The sequence below is a fragment of the Aphis gossypii genome, chromosome 2 (assembly GCF_020184175.1).
Source record: "Aphis gossypii isolate Hap1 chromosome 2, ASM2018417v2, whole genome shotgun sequence".
Classification (NCBI taxonomy): domain Eukaryota; kingdom Metazoa; phylum Arthropoda; class Insecta; order Hemiptera; family Aphididae; genus Aphis; species Aphis gossypii.
The window spans coordinates 22082375-22105750 of record NC_065531.1 but is presented as its reverse complement, the minus strand read 5'-3'; the positions used below and the strand labels follow the sequence as shown (position 1 = coordinate 22105750).

General features: G+C 26.5%; 2 protein-coding genes across 5 annotated transcripts; one reads left to right on the top strand and one right to left on the bottom strand.

Moving 5' to 3' along the window:
- Nucleotides 1-38: 38 nt before the first annotated feature.
- On the top strand, nt 39-3082 carry LOC114124316 (ferrochelatase, mitochondrial). Its single transcript, XM_027987533.2, has 9 exons — nt 39-214; nt 278-422; nt 488-590; nt 650-768; nt 824-925; nt 987-1152; nt 2322-2478; nt 2553-2668; nt 2763-3082. Exons 1-9 carry the CDS (start codon nt 175-177, stop codon nt 2961-2963), a joined length of 1149 nt encoding a protein of 382 aa, XP_027843334.2. The 5' UTR covers nt 39-174; the 3' UTR covers nt 2964-3082.
- On the bottom strand, nt 2683-22813 carry LOC114124315 (beta-TrCP). 4 transcript variants are annotated; one of them, XR_007604442.1, is made up of 12 exons: nt 22106-22813; nt 7072-7315; nt 6824-7010; nt 6668-6761; nt 5598-5768; nt 5343-5534; nt 5008-5270; nt 4810-4920; nt 4199-4277; nt 3924-4119; nt 3755-3855; nt 2683-2955 (listed from the first exon to the last, which is right to left on the bottom strand). XR_007604442.1 is itself a non-coding variant. In XM_050201773.1 (11 exons), the coding sequence occupies exons 1-11, from the start codon at nt 22172-22174 to the stop codon at nt 3845-3847; spliced, it is 1617 nt and encodes a 538-aa protein (XP_050057730.1). In that variant the 5' UTR covers nt 22175-22813; the 3' UTR covers nt 3544-3844. The 4 variants fall into 4 exon arrangements, 2 of the variants coding, with proteins under 2 accessions (XP_050057730.1, XP_027843332.1); XR_007604443.1 differs by having other exon boundaries at nt 3924-4116; XM_050201773.1 differs by lacking the exon at nt 2683-2955 and having other exon boundaries at nt 3544-3855.
- Nucleotides 22814-23376: the final 563 nt, after the last annotated feature.

Here is a 23376-nt window from a genome sequence, read left to right as displayed (position 1 = left end):
TCAAAAATATAATCAAAACTTTTTAAAATTAATAATAATAATAATAAATATTGAACATATAATTATTAAAATAGTTTCATTTTTTATACTTTCACTAGAAAACTATTGGTCAATAGTTTGTAGTTATTTTTATTAAATATTTAAATTATTTATTTAGTCCTTAGAAAAATAAAAATGTTTTCGTCTCTGAAATATCTTAGTAAACCTACCTCAGGTTGGTTTTTAATACACAACTCAAACTTACTGACTAGCCAATATTCAATTTAATTTGTTTCAGACTTAACTAGTCGATTTATGTCTTCTCAAGTAAAAACCGCCGTCGTCATGTTAAACATGGGTGGACCGCAACATGTAGACCAAGTGCATGGCTATTTGCATCGTATAATGACCGATCGAGATATGATGCAGTTACCTTTTCAAAAGTGAATGTCAGAATAATTACTTTGATGGAAGTCATCATTTATGAGTATATGTTGTATTTTTGTAGCACTTTGGGACCATACATTGCGAGGAGAAGGACTTCAGAAGTACAGAAGAAATATGCTGAAATTGGTGGCGGATCACCAATTTTAAAATGGACCAACATACAAGTAAGATTGTTGAGATACTCATTATAAAACAGGGAATAATTGTTGTGTACCTATTTTAGGGAAAATTAATGTGTGAAAAATTAGACAAAATATCTCCTAGTACTGCTCCACATAAACATTATGTTGCATTTAGATATGTTGATCCATTAACTGAAAGTACTTTTGAACAAGTACAAAAGTATGTACTAAATGTCAATTATACAAAACATTTTGTAAATTTTTTACATTTTTAGAGATGGTGCTGAAAGAGTTGTTCTGTTTTCACAATATCCTCAATACAGTTGTGCTACCAGTGGTTCAAGTTTTAATGCCATTTATTCATATTTCCAAAATAAGTAAATTATTCACAAATCTTAATAATATTATTATCTTGTTAAATATGTATTTTGTCTTTAGAAAATTTCCAGAAAATTTAAAAATGAGCATAATTGATCGATGGGCTACCCATCCATTGTTAATCAAGGCAATTGGTTCAAGAATTTCAGATGAAATAAAGAAATTTCCCGAAAGTGATAGAGATGATGTTGTCGTCTTGTTTTCAGCTCATTCGTTGCCTTTAAAAGTAATATTTTTTAAGTTATTTTAGCTTTTATTGCCTAGATAGTATAGAAAAAAATTTGTTTTTAATGTAAATACATATTATAATCTATAATACCAGTGTATTGGATTATAAAATAGTTAAATATTATCAAGTTAAAAAGTTAAATTAAGTATTTTCTCCCTATATTTTTTATCTGAAAAATTCCTTATGAGCTAGGTTGACTGTGCAAATTGATTTAAATCACATAGAAGTAATAATAGTTTCAAGTTTGATGTATATCCTGACTCCTCTTTTATTCTCTATCATAAAATTAAATACTTATATAAACATTTTTTGAAATTAACAGTTAAATATCACATTTGTAATAAAGAACTAATAAATGGTATTTTCATTGTTGATATATTAATTAATAATTAATAATCGTAAACAACAGATGAATTGAATAAAGAAATGAGGTTTGGGCACTAAATTGTGTTTATATTTGTAAGATGATAATGCTTTATAAATTTCAGTGGAAATTTGTCACTTTTAATACCAATTTTAGGCACAGCTCATTACTCAGTTGAGTCCCTATTGTTGTTTGTATTTCTTACGTTTATCACCCACTCTATTTCCAATCTTCAGAATTACATTTATAACTTATAACCATTTGTTCTTTTTCTATCTGAATAAAATAATATTACTGTAAAACCGATATATTCTTTACTTTGCTATACAATTCTAAAATATATATTTCTAAGTCAATAGGTATGGTAAGTCACAGGTTGTTGTTAATTTGTTAATTCAAATAAATTATAAATAATTAAATAATTGTTTTTACCTAGGTTTCTAATTATTTAAAATTTCTTAAGAATTCATCAGAAAATAAAAATGATTTAATTTATAATATTATTTGCAAACAAGTAATCTAATCATCAATTACACATCAAATACTTACTCAATGTTGAATGTTGATTGTGACTTACTGAGTACTAACATAAGAGTACCTGGTAGGTAACACAATAACAAGCCATACTAATTCTTATTTGCTTTTCAGTAATTTTTAATGTCTAGTTGTTGATAGAGCAATATTTTTCTTTTTGAAGTTAGCACAATTATTAAATAATTAGCTTATCATTATAGAATTGTGAAATGATCTCTTGTTATATAAAATTTTTTTGTAATACGACTTGTTATGTTTATTTATTAAGGCTGTTAACCGAGGAGATGCTTATCCTTCAGAGGTAAGCTCAACAGTCCATGCAGTGATGGAAGAATTAGGTTATGCTTATCCTTATGCATTAGTTTGGCAGTCTAAAGTTGGTCCATTGCCATGGTTGGGACCATTTACAGATGATGCATTAAAAGGTTTTAAATTAATATTTTGATCTATAATTATACATAATAACTATTTATACAGACTGGATTGTTTCTATTTAAAGGTTACGTGAAGCAAGGCAAAAAGAATTTTATTTTAGTACCTATTGCATTTGTTAACGAACATATTGAGACATTACATGAACTTGATATTGAATATTGTAAAGAACTCGGGGAAGAAGTAAGACATTTAAATTGTAGAATACAGTAATAAACTGTATTTAAATAACAGAATATTCAATGTTTTAAAATTTATTAAAATTTTTATTTTTTAGTTAGGAGTCAAAAATATCCGCAGAGCTGCTGCACCTAATGATCATTCTTTGTTTATCGATGCTATTGCTGATATAGTGTCACAACATCTTCGAGAAAACAAACCTGTTAGTCCAAAATTTCTCTTAAGATGTGCACATTGTATTAGTTCTCGTTGTTATGATTCAAAACAGTGGTTTTCAAGTGTCTGCAAGTCTAAATAACAGAGTCGAAGTATACATGGTGTGCAACTGTATTAAAGTTAATACATTTAAAACGATCTAGTATTAATGGGAGATGGAAGTTTTATAGTTCAATAAAATTTATTTACACAAGTTTAAAATTTTGTTTTCTAATATAATTTGTATTTTATAATAATAATTATATAAATTATACAAAATCACTTTTATACAAAGAAATTTTTTTTTAAAACTTATTCAAATAGGGACTATACAAATATTAGTGTTGATGCCATTTTTTTGTTTTTGTTTTTTATTACATAAAAACCAATTAATCTACAAACATGTTTTGTTATTTAAAGCAAACATGATGTAAATTTAAGATTGAGAAAAAAGTTTTAAAAAAGGAAAGTATAGAAGTGTCATTGCACTTGTCTGGTTAATTTCTTTTAGAAAATTCATAATGAAAAATCACAGACATTCAGTTTAAAATTAATTAAATATTTTAAAGCATTTAAGCCTTTCTAGAAATTTTTTTTACTATAGATATATATATATATATATATATATATAATATATATATACATACATATATACACATACACAAATAAATATATTATATACATGCATATATAAGTATAGTGTATTTGAAATGAGAAACATCACGTGTTCTTACAATAAAGGTAATAGAGAACATCTGAACATTGGCACAGTTATTTTGGGCGTTTTTGTAGTTATTAATTATGTTATACATACATAAATATATACTGTTATATACATGTACATATATATAAATAAATAAAATGAGAACAAGATGTGATAGAATATTGTTTTACCATCTTTTAGTGATATTTTAAGACGAGTTCTGTATATTATTATTATATACGAACTTGATCCAGTCAATTGCATATGACTAGCCCATTAGGTTACTCAAAACCTGAAAAAAGAATAATATTCATATAAAAATCTTTAAAGACATTAATATTGTTAAAATACTTGACATACCAGGAGGTAAAGGAGGAAGGGTGTCATTTGTGTGTGCATTAGAACCACCATGCAAGACATTATTTGATGTACCCGCTGCTGAATTATTTGTATCATTATAGTTGAGGAAGTCCCAAATAAGTATTGTATCATCATGTGAAGAGCTGACTATTTGGAACTCGTCAAACTGGAGTCGAAACACTCGTCCCGAATGCTCCTACCGGACAAAAATTCCTCCTCTCTCAATCACGAAAAAACAACAAATCATAAAAGTGAACGTAGTGCAAAACGCTTACCATAAGTGTACGTAGACATAAAGTAGATGCTGGAGCTCTGGGATCTAAAGCTGCTACTAAATTCCATACTTTAATTTTCCTAAAAATATAAATAAATAAATAATTATTTTAACACTTAACTACATGCATTATTTGGTTTTCAATAATTACACTCATGGTGTATTTTATACACTAATTTGATTCACACAGAAATAAATGTGGTAGTGTACATATAATTTACTTATATAATGAAAAAAAAATTTGAAATTACTATATTAAAATTGGTAAAAATAATTACATGCACGGTACTAACAATAATTTTCTACAGATTTTGTTTATGTTGCTATGAACATCCAATGACTAAAATGAATTTATTACTAATATATGTATTATAAGGAAAGGTTAGACGAAGAGAATAACCGAAAACAATTATGAACCATAATAGAACAGGAATAGAGTTTGATGTATAAAGTACACATCAGTGCATTTAATTAAAGATTAGTGACCGTCATAGAAAAATTTACCAGAAATATATTCTATAAATCTATAAAGATATTATAAAATAGAGAAATTTCAATAAAAATATGTATGATCCATTAGATACATGAATATTATTTATATTAAGTTCTTACCCATCATATGCGCCACTGACAATTCTTTTACTATCGAATCTAATGCATCGTACCAGTTCTTCGTGGCCTTCGAGTACTCTCAAACAAGCACCATATTCAATATCCCATAACCTTATATAAATAAAATAATGAAGTTAACAATGTCATATAGCAATGAGTGAATTATATTAATTAATATATAACTGTTTTAATTAGTACCTAATGGTATTATCAGAACTTCCACTAACTACTAATCGATCTCTATATTGAAGACAAGCAATACCACGTTTGTGACCATTAAGGGTACGCACAAACTCACAGCTTGATGTATTCCATACTTTAATAGTACGGTCTCCAGAAGCTGATACAATGTATTTATCATCAAAATCAACAACGTTTACTGCAGCTCGATGACCAACCAAGACACGACGCAAAGTCATTTCACTAGTTGATACCATATCCCATACAGCTATTGATCGATCCTTTAATAGAAAATAGTAATGCATATTAGAGACTTACTTATATAATAATAATAATAATAATCCAGAAATTACTTTTGAACAAGTGACCATCATATTGTTGCTAAACCTTAAATGTAAGACTGCTTCACAGTGGTGTATTAGAGTATTAACCATTTCACCCGTAGCAACATTCCAAACACGAACTGTACTATCGCTGGAACCGCTCACAATCACTTTGTCGTCATATTGCAAACATAAAACTGACCCGGTATGGCCAGTTAATACCTACACAAAATATGTTGGTTACATATTTCAATATTTAAAAAGGATGGAATTTGTATTTACTACCTTAACACATTCTAATGTATTTCTATCCCATATTTTAATGGTATTATCACGTAAACCTGAGACAATTTTATTGTCATCATACTGTAAACAGTAAACACCTTTGGAATTTTCTGAACGGCAATTTATCCTTTGTAATAGAAAATGGCCAGTTCGCCAATTTGATTCTATACTCTGAAAAAATAATAAAACTTTAGTTATAATGAATAAATTGGTTCTAAACGTTAAGTAAAACTAATAACCATAGTATTTATATATTTTAGATGAATTATTTATGACCTAACTCAAAACTTGAATAAGTATAATATTATATTAAGTGTACTGTTTGTTTTATTTTATTATTATTATTAGATGTATGAATTGTAACCATGAAGAACAGTTAGAAGCACTAAATATTCTGTAACATATTAAGTATTCATAGAAAAATGACAAAAAAAAGAAAAGTAAAAAGATCAGATAATGATGATTATAATAAAATATATAGAAAGTTTCATGCTTGAGTATTTGTTTAAAATAGTTGGATAGTAATAGTTAGTTGTAACTATTATGAACTATTATGTTTTTAAATAATATCAGCAAGTTATCTGATCTGATGTTTGATTTATCTTAATAATCTAAGACATTTTATGAATTGCTTTTATATAAGATTTTTAAGAATGAAAAGTTTCAATGAATAAAATATAAAAATAGTTAATGTATCATGAAAAAATAAATAAAAAAAAAAAATTTAAACATTGCATAAATTAACAATTATAATTTAAATATACTCTACTATTATTATATATTATTGCATGTATTCATGCAAAATTAAGTATATATTTTTTTTAATAACTCATATATATAATAATTCTGCTATAAATTTTGAACTAAAATTATAAAAATAGAAATAAATTGTAATTTTATTTTAATAAGACAGTGTTATTAACAGTGTCAAGTGGAACCTCAATAACTCAAATCGGTTGGAGACGAAAAAAAAATTTGAGTTATTGAAAATTCGACTTATAAGAGGTTCGAGTTATCGAGATTCCACTGTATTTTAATATAACGTAATTATTAAAATAAACATCACATACTTCTATGTCTTGTATAATTTTAGGAAACAGAGCCCTGTAGGAGAAGTGATCTGGGTGATGTTCACCTGGCTTTGGTTTGAACAAATACTGAATCCTGAAATGTAAAATAAAGAATATGAATATTTATCTAATATATTGCATAAAATTACAACTTACCACCCTCTTCGTTCAGCAAGTCCTCGCCATAATGAATCTGTACGTACTTTTCGTTCAATTAGCTTTTTCCAAAGCATACCTTCTGAAATTACCCTATACCATTCTTTACATACCAATTCTGCAGCATATAAAGATTCGGCATCAAGGTAAGATAAAATATTTTCAGCCACATGGTCTAGGCCTTTTTCTATAACATAAAAAGAAATGTTAGTATAAAAATATCTTACACAATTCAATTAAATACTTACTGGGTAAGAGTGATATGAAATCTCTTTGTAACATAGGTTTTAGATATGTGTCGATGTGTCCATGTTGGTAATGACACATGCGTGCCAATAGGTGTTCGACAAAGTCGATTTGGTGCTGTTCGCTCCATTTATCAAAGTACATAAGACACAACTCTTGTTCAGTGGCAAATTGTGGAGATGTAACACCATTGGTTGTGGAATCTTTTCTAATTGTTGGATCGTATAAGATCGTCATTGGTGGATACTGAAAAAATAATAACACAAAACCTTATTAAGTTTGTTGATACTCTAACATACAAATACATAAATTTAGTACCTACATGGAATTAAACACATGTTTTTAAAAGGAATTAAACGGATTCACTAGTTGATCTTAGGAAAGAATGTTTATTAAAGTAAGTTTTTTAAGTATATAAAATATTATAACATAATGTTTTTAATGATATTAAATGATATTATAATTAGTGTATAAATATTACAAAAGCGAATGGCATTTTCATAAATGTAATAGAAAAATGATTACATACTTGTTCAACTAGAACCATTTTGACACAAGCAATACTGTATGTTATTATATAAATAAACGATGGTTTGAAAGGAAAATACTCGTAATCGTTTACTATACAATTTATTTAGACACTACACAGCAGTACACGCAGGAAAATATGATTTGAAACGCTTTTACTTTATCACTGGCTCATTGTCACGGTGATCGTGGCATTCGACCTTACGCGATGTGAAATTTAGATTTTTACGCTTTTCCCGTTCAGTTGATAGCGATTAAATACATATAAATCGCTTTTCTTTTGGGCCACTTTTTTTTGAGAGAGAGAGAGAGATCTGTATTTATTTATTTTCTCATACTATAGAAAGTTTATTCTATTTAATATTTAACATACATAGTTAGACGAGTAATTTGATTATCCATAAAAACATTTAATCGAAAATTGACAGTAGGGACAGTTTTCTATTTTAACACGACTTTCGGTAAAACATACAAAAATGGAGAACCATTAGACATTTTCCATTAGGTATTTACCTACTTAAGGGATACGCACGACATATTATATTTTTATGATTAATATTATAACAGTTTTGTTGTTATGCCACAAATGGGAATTACGGGGACGCATCAAAGTCTACCGATCCGACAGTATATATAACAGAATATCGAAAAGAAAAACGATTAGATTAAATGTAGCACATTTCCGGGTACGGGAAATTCTAAAAGCGTTTGGCGGCGACTATTCGGATCCCACGGCGAAAAAATAGACGGGTAACGCAAAAAAAAAAAAATGCTTTATCGACGTATACGCGAAACAACGGTATGATGATGTACGTAAAAGGACGAGCGTTTTCCGAGTCACAGGACGAGTCGAGCGGCGGCGGCGGCGGCGTTCACACACGTTAAATTTTACGTGAATATCGTACGACGACTACGCGAGGACGGAAAGCACGACCGCGTACTCGAGACGCGCACACGCGACACACGAAGAGTCGAACTCGAAGACCGTCGTCGTTCGCGGTCGGCGGAACGTTTTCAACAATAATAATAGTAATGTGTAACTATAGCGGTGCGGGGCGGTCGGTTGCGAGTACGAGGGCAATACACTATGCAACGCACGAGCGGCGGCGGCGGCGGCAGGGGCAGTGGCGATTGCGGTGGCGGTGGCGGCTGCGGTAGACGGAGGAGAACTCGCTCCAGTCGGACGTAATAATAATAATAATAATAATTATTATTATTATATATAAAAAGCGGTATTGTTGTAGTGGCCAGACCAGTTCAGTTTCCCCCGTCGACCGTGTTGGCTTTGGTCTCTCGCGGACGAGCTGCTCCTGCTCGCCGCCGAGTGCTGGACGTGTACCGCGCGCACCGGTACGGATTCTCGATACAACACGAAACAGCTTGCCCCTCCAACCGTACACATTATTATATACGTTATATTATTATTATTATTACGATCACGGTCTGGTTATTACGAATAAAACGTATTTACTATTTTGTTTCTTTACGTAAGTGTTTCAGTTCCTCTTCTTGGCCACCGCCGACACGACGGGCAGTGGTATCTTTTTTTACCCGACAAATCGGACCGAGTCTCGTGATGGTGTCCGTCGGTCGATTCAAACCGTTTGACCTCGTCGTCGTCGTCGTCGGCATGGACGAGTGGACGACACGCGTTTCCTATACTATTCTCGGCAGGATTCCATCACCACCACACTATATTTTGATTATAATTATATTACGATATATATTATAATATTATTAGATACACCACATATACGAACGAATTATAAACATAACGCCCACAGTAGCTCCCGCGTTTAAGGTTCCCGGGTGTACATTATATGTATATAGGTACTATACGACAACATACATCCGGTTGTACGCGGTCTTAGCATTTCCGCGAGTCGATTTCTAAGGTTATTCGGTATATTATTATTTATACCATATTATAATATTAAACACGATTGGAACACATCGAATGTTCGAGACGATAGTTTTGTCCGAAAAAATTATCTGGTTTTGACCTCGTTAACTTCAAACAAAAGTACAAAACGTCCGTTTAACATTCAGTGATCTTTTTGTATCGTATTATCATTTACGGTTTTGTATTGCCGGCTCCTAATGATTTCGCATTGTTCTACACTGTTAAATACTAATAATGAGTTAACAATTATTCAAATTAGTTAATATATACGTTTATAGCGTCCATAATTATTGCTTTTAGCATTATAATAACGATTTCAATATATTAACAGTTAGATTTACTAATCTTTGATAAAATTACAGTTTTAATTTGGTACAATTATTTTAATTAGAGCTAAGGCTAATATTACCATCAAACACAAAAAAATTTAATCGTACCTAATCATTCGTTGATAATTACTTGATAATATACCGATTCATCTTAATTTTAAATTTAAATTGATTTTTCTATAGTTCGTTTTTATACTAAAACGTTAGGTTCTGTTTTAATCAAAATGAATACTGGACTAGTTGTTTTATAGACAATTCGAAAAAAATTTCCTCACTCACAGCAATGCAATCTTTATCTATTATAATATTTTTAAAGTGATGCAAGGCTCAAGAGTCAGGACTTTATACGTTTAAATTCATGAAATATGCGTATATATAATATGCTACCATTGCTACTAAAAAATATCACTGTTCAATTTAAGAAATATTTTTACAACACGCTTAAGTATTTTCTTATCTTCTTTTAGTAGGTTCGCAAGTACGATAATTTGTCAATGGTGAATAAACTATATAAATATTAAATAGGCAACTATAGTTTTTTTTAAATAATATTTTTATTCACCTTATTTTATTGAGAAAGTTGATTTCTCATATAAATACTTAAAAAAATAAAATAAAGTTTAAAGACAATACTGTTATATTTTAGTTTTTTTTTAATAGTTATACTATTTTTAAGTTCTGCAAATTTATCAGAAATTAAACAATGGATTATTATGCTCAAATGTTTTACGAAATTTCTACAATTCCAAAGATAATAATTAGTTTAAATTTAATAGGTATTACTGTATTAGGTATCCATATATATTATAGTATATAAACTTGGGTATTTTAAGATAAATATATTTGTAGGCCGACGAAGTAAAAATAATATACTATTAAATAAATGTAATGAGTAATGATGGCCAGAACAATTGAAATAATATCATAAAATATAAAAATTCTATATTAAATCTGAGATTAATTATATTATAACGGCGTAAAAAATATATTATTTTTATATAGGCATTAAAATGTACGTCACAGTGACGATGATTCATTTACAACACTAAGTATTATAATAGAAGGCTTAGTCTATTTCTCCGACTATATAGTTACCAACTGCATGAACCTGACAGTTATTTATAATTTAGTCACCGCTTTTTTACAGGGTGTTTTTTTTATGTAGCTATTTTATAATTGGCAAAGTGAAACTAAAATTTTATATTTGGTAATAAACCTATTGGCTTTTCAAATAAATGTATCAATATATTAAAAATTAAACAACCCCATTCAATAACTAAAGTTAGTATTGTACGTCTTTATAAAAACAAATAGTAGATTGAACAATAACAATTTTAATAATCAATTAAAATCTTTGACACTGTCAAAGAATAATTATTAATTATCAGCATTCAGCACTCTATACTAAATTATGTTAAGCTAATAGTTGTATTCTAGTCGATATTAAAACCATACGATATAATATAACAGAGTATTATTTGTACAAATATTTAAATATTATCATTAAAATAAGTTTTTTGGTACCTACGCTTGTTTTAAAATAGCGTATACTTCCGATTTTTTTCCCAATACAACACTGATCATTATATTACTTATATAAATTTGCAAAAAAAGTATGTATTGACACCGTTAAATAATTGAATTAATATAAATATGTTTTTTTTTTTATGAAATAGCTACTCTGAATAACGGAATTATATTTTTTAATAGATATTTATTTAGTTTCTAAATTCCCTAAATTAGTTGTATATAGGAAAAGTAAACAATATACATTGATTTATACTAATAGATATCTGTTTAAGCTATTTTTTTTAATCTATTGATAATAATAACCAAAGGAATAACATTTTAATATACTATTATATCATTTAATAAGTCTATACCACGAAAAATGTTGATATTGAAATTCACACTAAAGAGTAAAAAATAATTATAAAATATCGTGTTGTAATGATGGAATTACATTTTCTAATGAATGGTTATTGTGTAATCGGAACACTTTCTCTAACAATAATTAAAATGTTAAACAATATAAAATTGACGTAATTATGAAATCTCTTCGAATAATTCAAATTAACTAAGACTTCGAAATACCTACCTATATCAATTATGTACTGATTAAGCTTGGATTAAAGAGGTAGGGAGTCAAACCCGCAGGATAAATAAAATACATTTTTTAGGTGCCTCTAATTTTCAATCATATATTTATATTATTGTAATTATTTAATTAAATATTGTGCGTAAAAGAAAATGCATAATACTAATCCTACATTAATATGATTAAATATTAATTATTTCAAGAAAAAAAAATTAGATCTTGAAAACAATACACTAGATACTTTGAAATGTAGACAATATAATACAAAAAATTATTTAAAAAAGCTAGAATTTTTTTTTTAATTTATGATACGTAAGAGCTATATTTTAACCGACATAATTAATTCTGTAATTAATATTTTTATTTTACTAAAATTGAAATAGGTACCTAATAGGTAGGTACAAATGTACAATTATACAATGTATGTACTATGTAGTACTACTACAGTCTACAAGCCACATAATTTGTTTGCGTAACATATACAACATACGTACAATATATGTATAAAATTCGTTCAAGTATATGTTGTATACGTAATATTCTTGTTATGTTATGGAATTGAATGATCTTCCATTATTTAATTTTATCAAATAATACTATACAAGTGCCTATATCTAGTATTTTAAATAATTTTAGAAGAAGAATAAAATACCGATAATTACATAACATTTCATTTAATTAATTTAGAATCAAATGGTGAATAAACCTGATTTCTTAACATATCTTTTTTAGTATAAGGTTTAATAATAATAATCTTAATTGATGTTATATCTAAGAGACTACGATGGATCTAAATCAACCCATCTTGGATATACCCATAGTTAACGAATAATTATTATTTCATACAATATACGTATAATGTATATATATAAATACACCTATTCAACATCGTTTAAAAGATAAAAGGGATGGTATTTACATATATTACTTACTAAAATCTAGATAGGTAATTTATCTAAGATTGTAAATGTATCTATATAAACATTGTTAAATAGTTGTTTAACAATGGTTCGAATAACTTCTAAGTTCTAAGACTCATTATCATGATAAGAGTATTGCGTTATATATTATATTAAGACATTTTTTCAAAACAAAAAATATTTAATTTCAGTAGCAACTAGGTACCATAACTATCAATAAGCGACTAATAATTACGAAAGAAAGAAATACAATTTATAATGTCATAAAAAAAAATCTAGAGCAAAACGAAGATTCTATTCATCCGAGTCGTCCCGGTTCGGATAATTAGGGGTCAACGGTCTCTAGCGGTTATAAGAGATGACTACTGACTAGTAGAGGTAAATACGCTGAGACAAAAAGATTTGTTTTTCCCCGTGAATACAGAATTGTAATACTTCAACTAGCTTGATAAACCAAATTAGAGTCGGATGAAAATCAAAATGTCACTCAAGGCCTATATTATCACAAAAAAAAAAAAAAAAATACCTAAAGTAATGAGTTTTAATTTATTACACTGATTATACTTATAAAAATATATATGAAGAATATGTCATATTAAATATAAAAGTTTGTAGGTATATACTATATAGTTAGTTTCTATACCAATGATAAAAATCACACTAAAAATTTCTTAAAAAATTATTTTGGCAATAGGCATACTTAAGCTTAAGGTATCTGTATATAAAATAAAAATAGATAACCTTGATAAAAAAATATGTTATTGATTGTTAAATGAATTTTTAATAATTTAACAATTGAGATAAAAATAAATTCAATTTTAAACAATTTGCTGTAATGACATATCTTAAGCTAAATTAAAATAGTTTTCAAACTTCACGCGTATTACCTGTATTCAAATAGATATGAGTATCTTTTATATTATTATCTATTATTAGTATATTATTATAAATACAGCCTTTGAAATATATAGTTTTTAACATTTAAATAATAATTGTATGCATCAAAGATGTAGTGGTGTTGAACATCGTGCGTTAATGTTGGCCACCGTGAAAACTGAAAAGTATTAATAAGCACGTTTTAAAGAAGAACAAATTCTTCGATTTTAAATTTTGAGGATGATTTCTATTTAAAAATTTGGTTTAGATATTACTTTCATAATGTCAATAAGAAAAAAACCAAATACTTTAAAAAAAATCAGGTAAAATAAAAACAAAAATAATGTAATTAGAAAAACGATATCTTTTACGTCAATGTTGGTTTTCAACAAAATTGAATTTGTTTTACCGTTGTAATTAATAATAAATAATAGTGGAATAATTTTTTTTATAAAATATTCTAATAATTAAAAAGTATATATATATTTTTTACAAGTATTTTAAGTTGAGCTTTTATGAAATTCATCAAAATTACGAGTTATACAAATTATAAGATATTTTATAGTTTAAAATTTATAAAACGTTTAATTTAACTACCCAAAGTTTGAATAATTGATAAAAGATTTCTTACAAAATTATTTATTGGAAATAAAACAAAAGTTTAGCGAAGTTACAATTTTTTTTTATGTGTGATTGAAGTTTAAATTTTGATGACATTATTAAGATATTCAATCGTATAAAAATATTTATCTTTGACTAATTTGATGAAAATTCTGAAAAACCGGAAATTATTATTTTGTAATTATTTCAAATACTTAGACTATTTAGTTTTAATAAATAAGTATGTAAATGTAATACAAGATTACATGAGTCGTTCTAATAAAGAAATTAAAAAAAAAATTAAATACAAATTATTTTTTATTTTATAATGGTGTGAAATGTTGACTTATTAATTAGTGATAATACTAAGTATATTTATCATTTTTTTGTTGTTTTGAAAATAATTATGTAACAAGTTCTTATTTTAATTTAATTTATTTTTAAAGCTAATGGTTGACCGTAATTTTAGTCAAATTTAACGTAATACATCAACGTATCAACATTGAACATTGTATTTACTTGAGGCCACTAAAAATAATAACATTCTGGAATATGTCATAATGGAATTTATTAGATATTATTCATTAACAATACCTATAATGACCACAACATTTGCATTAAAGATTTATCAGGTCATCATTATTATTTGGATATAAATAGACTATAACGAGTACTATGTGATTACATTGTATACTCTATCCAGCGAGAAAACGTGTAGCGGGACGACCAAAATCGGTTTTTCTGCGCATCCTCAAATGACACCCTACCATAGCGGAACCGGTTTCGATAGTAGGGTGATAAGGAGAATATGCAGAATCAACACGTTCTCTCGCTGGACAGAGTTTAGTCATTATTCACTTTGTTTATAAAATAATTTAAAGTTAGAATAAATTAAAAAAAGGAAATTTTCTTAAATTGTTTGTCTAAGACAAAATTACATTAATTATGTCATTTTATATAAACGAAAATTTTTTTTTTTAATGGTTCTCTTGTACAGCGATGTAGGTATAGAATATTGTTGAGAGGATTTGACTTTCTATTATATGTAATATACTAAAGTTACTGAACAAATCAAATGCATTTTTGTAAAATATTATCAATAAACTATCTATAGACATTAGACAGTCTTGTAAGCACTTGAGTAAAAGTATTTAAGTATTTTTTATTGGGACAAAATATTTTCCTTAAGTATCTATGTAGCTATTTAAAATTAAATACTAATTTATTAATATTTACTTATTTTATTATAGTTTATTTTTTTTCTATTTTTAATTTTATCACATTAAATAAAAATAGAATATTCAACATATATAATGGTTGTAGGTATATAATAATAATTAATATATATATTTTCAAGTGACTTGTACTCAACCAATAATCTAAATAGGTACCTTGGCAAAAAAAAATAAAAACAAATGAGCAATTTACAGTTATAACTAATGATATGGTATAAAATGTTCTATTAAATTATTCTATGGCATGAACATACTAAAAAAAATGGGTTCTATTGAAAGGAAAAATGAAAGTATCATCTACAAGCCTATACGAGTATACCTCTAACACTATAATATATAGTATTTACTAGTTAACCAAGTACACGTTTTAAAAGAAAAATAAGCATTAGATAACTAAAATACTGATAGACAATATTTTGAATGTTGATTCTATCGTTCTCCTAAAAAGTTCAATCAACAATATGTGATTGTTATCTATAATCTTTTTTTATCAGTGTTTTCAAAATTAATTTTATGGATGAGTTAATTATGGACGTACATTTAAGAATTTAGTACCATGCAGATAAGTTGTTGGAAATGTACAAAGTATTTGTTGAGCATTATTATCTAGTGATTAGTATTTATTTGCAATATATTTATTTTATCAAAAATCTGTAAATTACAGTGTTAAACATAGGTTCTAATAATGAATTGATCAATTTTACAATTTCAATAAATGTTTCATTTGATATCATAAAAAAGTATTCTAATTATCATTTATTTAAAATGGGTTTTTAACCTGACAACCTAGTTTTTGAATATATTTTATTATATAATTAATCTATTTTTATATCTTTACTGGTTAGAACATTTGTTTTTAATGACAAAAGCATTTTATTTAAACACCATACAATTTCAAGGTATATTTTGTTAAATAAGAGGTTTTTTACATTAACAATTTGATATAAATATCAAATAACACAAGTAATATTTATAATTTTTACTTTAAGTTTAGATATTAATTCAGTTTTGGTAGAAGTTAATATATCATTAATGCTATGATAAACTGTATGATTGATAGGGGGAATAATTATATTTGTTTAACCAACTTTTTATATCAAATACAACAATACAGCTAACAACATCAGACGCACAAGATTTAATAAGAGTTTAGGAAATCATATGAGCTTTATTTGCTAGAGTTGTACAATAGCTAACAATATTAGAATGCTTCTGTTTTTTTTGTTTCTGCTATGTTAACCATAAAGTTCTTACATTTTATTTGATCATACTTTTAAGAAAAAAATTAGGGCATTTTGTTTTTGGCAACTTTATGGTTAGTTTTAATGCACAATATGATATATCATAGAGATATGCCAATTTTATTATAATATACACCATATACCTATTCGGAAAAATTTTAATGTATAAACCCAGTATAAAATGTACCATGGATAACTATTTTTATTATGAAGCAAAACCGCTATATACTCTTATCTTTTTTTTTTTTTACTTATATTAGATCCAAAGTTATGGATGGAATATTTTCTATTGTTAAACAATAAACAAGAAGCATTTATTGATAAAAGATATTCTTTTTTAATAGCAGATGAAGAGAATAGTGTCATTCTCAGTTTCATTGTATTTAACCAATCCATTATAATAAGAATAAAAATAATTCAAAAAAACAATACTCATCAATATACACACAGAAGAATTATACTAGCAATGAATGATAACTGAAGACTGAACTACTGATGGTATTAATAACATTTTATAGAATGCAAACTAAATAGTATTCAATTAATTTGTATTTAATTAAATTTTAGAGATAATATATGTGATGTGATTATACTAGTAGAAAGGTTTTTTACTCTGTTTTTTATTATATTGAAAATTTAATAATTTATTGTTATTTGTTTATCCAGTCTAAGTAATATAATAGATAAATATTATAAAGTAACAAATAATATTACGTTTGATTTAATAAACTTAATTTAATAAGGCCTAGTTCTGCTTATAACATAAAAATATAAATATAAATTAGGTATATAATAAATTATAAAATGTATACTTAACCCAAACACATGGCATTACTGCAGTAATTTTTTTATCGTACAAATTAAGATAGTCTCTTAAAACCATTTAATATTAAGTATTACAATCATAACTATCATTTTTTACTATAATTGTGTGGATCTGGTTTAGAGTATAGAGAGTTACACTATAATCAATTCATATATTTATTAGATATAATGAAATATCGATTGAAATTTTTAACTACATTTATTTTTTTTATGAATACGAACAACAATATTTTATTTTTAAGTTTTTTCTAAAAAATTATTTCATAACATTTTTTCAAAACAAGAATAGGTACAATCAGTCTTCTCAGTTTATACAGGCAAAATTTTATATTATGGGCATTGTTGATGCTGAGTACCAGAGTATTTTTATTATATTATACAACTTTAAAAGTAAAGATAAACCATCATAGTTGAAATAAATAATAATTCTAATAATAACGATTGAAGCTCAGGTTTGTATAATGGGCAATAGTTATATATTTTAGTATATAATTAAATACATAGGTAAAAACTTATCTAATATTTTATTACTATACATATAATATGTGTACATTGAGGTATACACATTCTACTTGTATGTAATAGAACATTTAAGATAATTATATAAAAGAAAGAAAAACACTATTTTTAATACATAATATAGTTACACTAAAATATGTACAACTTGGGGTACAACACACATTAGATAAATATAATATATATAAATATTGCGATATCCTATACAAATAAATTAAAAGTATACACACTACATAATTTACAAACATACAATAAAGGTACACTCAACCCTTTTTGGCTCCATCAATGTGTATCATATTATATTATTAAATGACATACTCATAGAAAAGATATTAAAATGACACACTACAATTAGTTTAACATTCACCATGGCTATGAATAAACTTGAAGAAACATTTTATTATCTTTTTAACAGACATTTTCAAATCATACAGTATGGACCTCAATTATTAATCAAAATATATAAACAGTATTATATTGTAAATCAGATGTGTCTTTTTAAAATTTATTTATTCAATTCCTAAATAATATATTACAAGTTTTTGATATAACTGTTAAATATAAAATAATTTGAAACTATTTACAACATAAGTAAATAGGTATCTGCCATTAGGGTAGATATTAGCCATTATATAATTAACCTTTCAAATTATAAGAAGTTTTAACGGGCACCAAATACATTTTTATTAAACCTAGATAAATTAATTAAATACATTCGATTCTAATTTGGTTAGACAATTTTGTTAAACGAAAATATAATATAATATAATATAATAAGTGATCTAAGTAAGGAAATACTATGATTTTATGATTTAAGTCAGTTTTAAAATCATTAATATAATGATAAAATAATGATTTTTTTTCTAAACTATTTTTCTCATACAACTTACCTCTATAAATTAGTGTTATATAATTTATTGATAATTAATGTTTAATACTTTATTTTTCATTAAATGTTGTATATTCAATACAGACAAAAATGCTCGCAAAAATGTGTTATATACAAGGATCTCGACAAGGATAATATCTCAAAATAAAAAAATAAATAATTATTAAATATTCCTCAAAATAGGTGTAGTATAATATCTATTTTATTTGATACAATTATACATATTTAAAATATGAATTGAATACCTATATAAATAGTATTGTCTTGATTATATTGGAACTGAGTTCATTTATTTTTTGAAATTTTAAATCCACGGAATACAATACTATTTTAATTAGTACATATGGAGTATATATTATAATTATACTAATATTATGTAATGTTTAAAAGAGAAAAATTTACTTAATAGTCTCATAATACATACCTATAAAGCCTCCAATAATATTAAAAAAATAATTACCTACTCACCTACCTACTTCAGTATTTTGTACAAATTATTTTTTATATTATGAAAACAAATCAAGTTTATTAATACACATACCACATTAGTGTACATACTTATATTAATTAACACTAAGTTAATTTCTATGTGATTTTTATTGACATTTTTATGCATAACTAGGATCATAATATTGACTATGGCTCGGATCTCAATGCAAAGGGCATATTTATTAGTTGATCTTAGATAATGTTTTCATGTACATAATTTACTTCATGTAAAGGATGCTTTGAAGCTGAAACTTTTTTTGGCATATTTTAACATTTTTTATTTTTAAAATATTTTTTAGGAATTGAGTCATTTTGTTATTTTTAATGTATAGGTATTTGTTCAATATACAATACAAATTTAGCCTATTGAAAATATTATCTAAAGATAAATTGTTTTCTAGATATTTAAGTTGTTTTTGTTTTAATAGGTTTATTGGGGTTTTCCGTACACATTGTTAATTATTTGATTCATTTTTTTTTCTTATTATTCACTGTGGATAATTTTATTTTTAATAAAATAATAATTATTTCTTCTTTACAATAAAAATTATGTGGCAATTTTAAGAGCATATTAGTATGGTTTTATAGGCATTTAAATCTGAGCCCTAATAATGATAAACAATGAATCGTGATAGATATAGGTAGATATTTTATTCTTTATTGTTTTAACAGTAAACAACAGTATTAAATTATTAAACAATTTCTATAAAAAATACTTCTCCAATTATGGTACTCACTAGCCATAAATATATTTTTTAATAAAAAAATTAATATCATACTTGAATTTATAGGTACCTATACATTACATTTGAATATATACCTAAAGTAAAAATGTATTATACAGAAAAAGGAAAAATGTAACTATATTCATTCACTAGTTGAAAGCAAATTACTCAAGAACCTCCTAGTTAATGATAGATGTGTAGTTTTTAAAAAGTAGCGTACCTTTCTATCTAATAAAAAAAATCCATATACCTAAGTAACACAAGTATTTCCAATCCTTTATTTATTAGGTATATAATTATATATATTCTTGACAAACTTATCAGGAAAAGAGGTAAAGGGGTGTTTTTTGTAATAAAACATCCACCTCTTTTAAGATATAAATTATAAATATATTATATACTAAAAATGTTTTAGGCTAAGTTAGGTAGAATGAATTATATTTTTCATACCTATAGGTATTTTGTTTAAAGAAATATTGAAAAGTTAAATGTTTTTTAATGAGATTTTAACAAGGATATCTTGACAATTATTAAGAACATATCATTTACATATTATACATAAATGTTTTTTATAATTTATTAATTTGACCGTATAATTCTATGATAGATTGGTGAACAGCCTTTCTCTAATCTGTATTTAAAATTCAAATATTAGATTAAAATATTCAAGTTAAGTGTTTGGTACCTATATACTATACTATAATATTCTTGTATTGATACATAGTAGATAGAACTATAAAGCCTATATACCTACCTATATAGTCAATCTACCTTGAAATATTATATACCTATTTATGTTATATTAATTGCAGGGCTTGAATTTGAAAAAAAAATTTTGTTTTACGTTATTTTAAATAAAACCGTTACACGAATTTTCAGTTTATCGTTATTCAGAATTAAAACGTTATTCAACTTTTGCGTTTATCATTATTCAAATTTAAAACGTTATACAACTTTGCGTTTTTTTTTTCAGAATTTAAATATTAAACGCATTTACGTACCTGTTTCAAAGTAACAGAACAATAAGGCATCACTATTAGCTATTGGCAATAAAATTATTCTATTAATACCTACATATTAAATTTTAAAATTTTTTTAATAGGTAATATTTAAATTAATTATTTTTTTTATTGGTATAGGTAGGTACTAGGTATAATATATAAATACTGTTTTATTTAATAATATATTATATATTTTGTCAAACGTTACGTTTTGTTTTGTGCTATTTAATTATTTATGTTTATCGTTTTCCATTATAATTAAGTTTACAAATTTCAATCGTTTTTTTGTCAAATATAACGTTATTGTAACGTTTTCAAGCCCTGGTTAATTTATTGTAACATTCATCTGCTTACCTACTTACCTACCTATATATTTTATATTTTACATTTTATTTTTTTAATATTATCAACAAATAATAAACTAAAATAAGACCTAAAGTATTTAAAGACCCTGTATATTGTTTGTTTTTAAATAAGCCAGATAGTTGCTTAAAATTAAATATACCTTGTATATAGGTACCTGTGGTAATATCAGTAGTATTTGTTAAATCTTATAATCAGAACTATTTTTGAACATGAAACAAAATAGGTACCTATTTACCTAATGAAATATAATATATCCAACAAATCTACAGACAGGTAGACCATTATAATCAAGATTAGGCACTACACAGACAATTCTCAATCTCAAAATCAATACAATTTTTGGCAACATTTAATATCGTGCCAAATGACTACTAGTTACCTATTGGATCATTAGAGTCCGTTGAACGTGTTTTATCAAGTGAAAGGAGAGACTGGACAACAAAAGGATTGGGTGATTTCGATGTTAATACGAGGGTTAAAGGTATATGCGTTTACCTGAGGACTACCGATATCGTCATCGACTATTTTATCAGTTTCCATAGCAGTCACATTGTCCCTATCCATTTGACTGGGAGCCACATTGAACACACAGCAACGCTCATTCTTGCGACAACATCGGTGTTCGTTCGGTGGCTGCTGAAATTGATTTGGTCGTTGTCAGTGATTGATGTGATCGGAAACAATTAATTGCACGGACGCGTCGCACACAGGAACCCGACAAAACACACGATTTACGAACGATACACGCGCGCACACACAGCTAACACCCACTGACTCGAGGGAGCGCGACACGGCTGTGTTGTCGTCTGTGAAATGATAGCGTGAGGCGGCGGCGGTTAATAAATAAAGCGAACGGGAGAAAGAGAGAAACGAATTAAAAAAAAAATTATTAACTATATCGAACACGAAAAACAGTATTGCTATTAATCTATTACACAAACAAAAACAAAAAAAAAAAAAAAAAAAATGACAACAAGAAAAATATTAATAATATTATTAATGGTACTTAATAATATCACCCGGGACGGTTTCCGTGCGCACAGACTACAGTAGTACTAGTACGGTGTACACGGGTTTACACGTACATAAAACTACAATATCACAACACGGTGGCGATTGGCGAATATCAGTCGGGCAAAATCATTTTCACTGCAAACGAGTGAGACGGAGAGCACTGAGTTTTTCTGAATTTTTTCGCGACACGAATGGGTTTTAGGTTGACGGGTTGTTGTCATTGCAGTGTGGCCATCTCCGGGCGCGAACAATATCCCGTATTCCTGTCCGCGTTCACCGCCGACCACGTACGTGTGCCCAGCTCGACGCCTTGAGCCTCGACCTCACCACTCATTTTATTCGTATTCCTAGGCGCACGTAATGTCCTCATATCATATTGCATATTTGCATAAAAATATCCTTTCCAACACATATAATTATACAATACATATATATATATATATTAGTTTCGTTTGCCTTGACGGTTTTTAAAATTCTTTTCTTTTTTCGAAAACAAAATAATAATGTATATTAATAATCACTCACAAGTTAAACGTTTTTTATTCGCCCGTTACTTTTATACCGTGGTACCAACCGTCAAGGTATTCAATCACCGCTATCACACAACATTACTACTTTATCTTTATGTTAATATTGTTAATTAATAATAAATTATTATTATTGAGTGATAGGTTTTAAAACAAAATTATAACAAATCTAAAATTAAAAAAAAAAATTTTAGTTTGCATCTTTTTTAACGCTAATAAATCTTT

Coding starts and splice junctions, on each gene's coding strand:
- LOC114124316 (XM_027987533.2), top strand. CDS start 175: ATGTTTTCGTCTCTGAAATATCTTAGTAAACCTACCTCAG. Junction 215..277: donor TCTTAGTAAACCTACCTCAG/GTTGGTTTTTAA, acceptor AATTTGTTTCAG/ACTTAACTAGTCGATTTATG. Junction 926..986: donor TATTCATATTTCCAAAATAA/GTAAATTATTCA, acceptor TTTTGTCTTTAG/AAAATTTCCAGAAAATTTAA.
- LOC114124315 (XM_050201773.1), bottom strand. CDS start 22,174: ATGGATAGGGACAATGTGACTGCTATGGAAACTGATAAAATAGTCGAT. Junction 7,316..22,105: donor ACGATATCGGTAGTCCTCAG/GTAAACGCATAT, acceptor TTATTTTTTCAG/TATCCACCAATGACGATCTT. Junction 6,762..6,823: donor CTTGCTGAACGAAGAGGGTG/GTAAGTTGTAAT, acceptor TTTACATTTCAG/GATTCAGTATTTGTTCAAAC.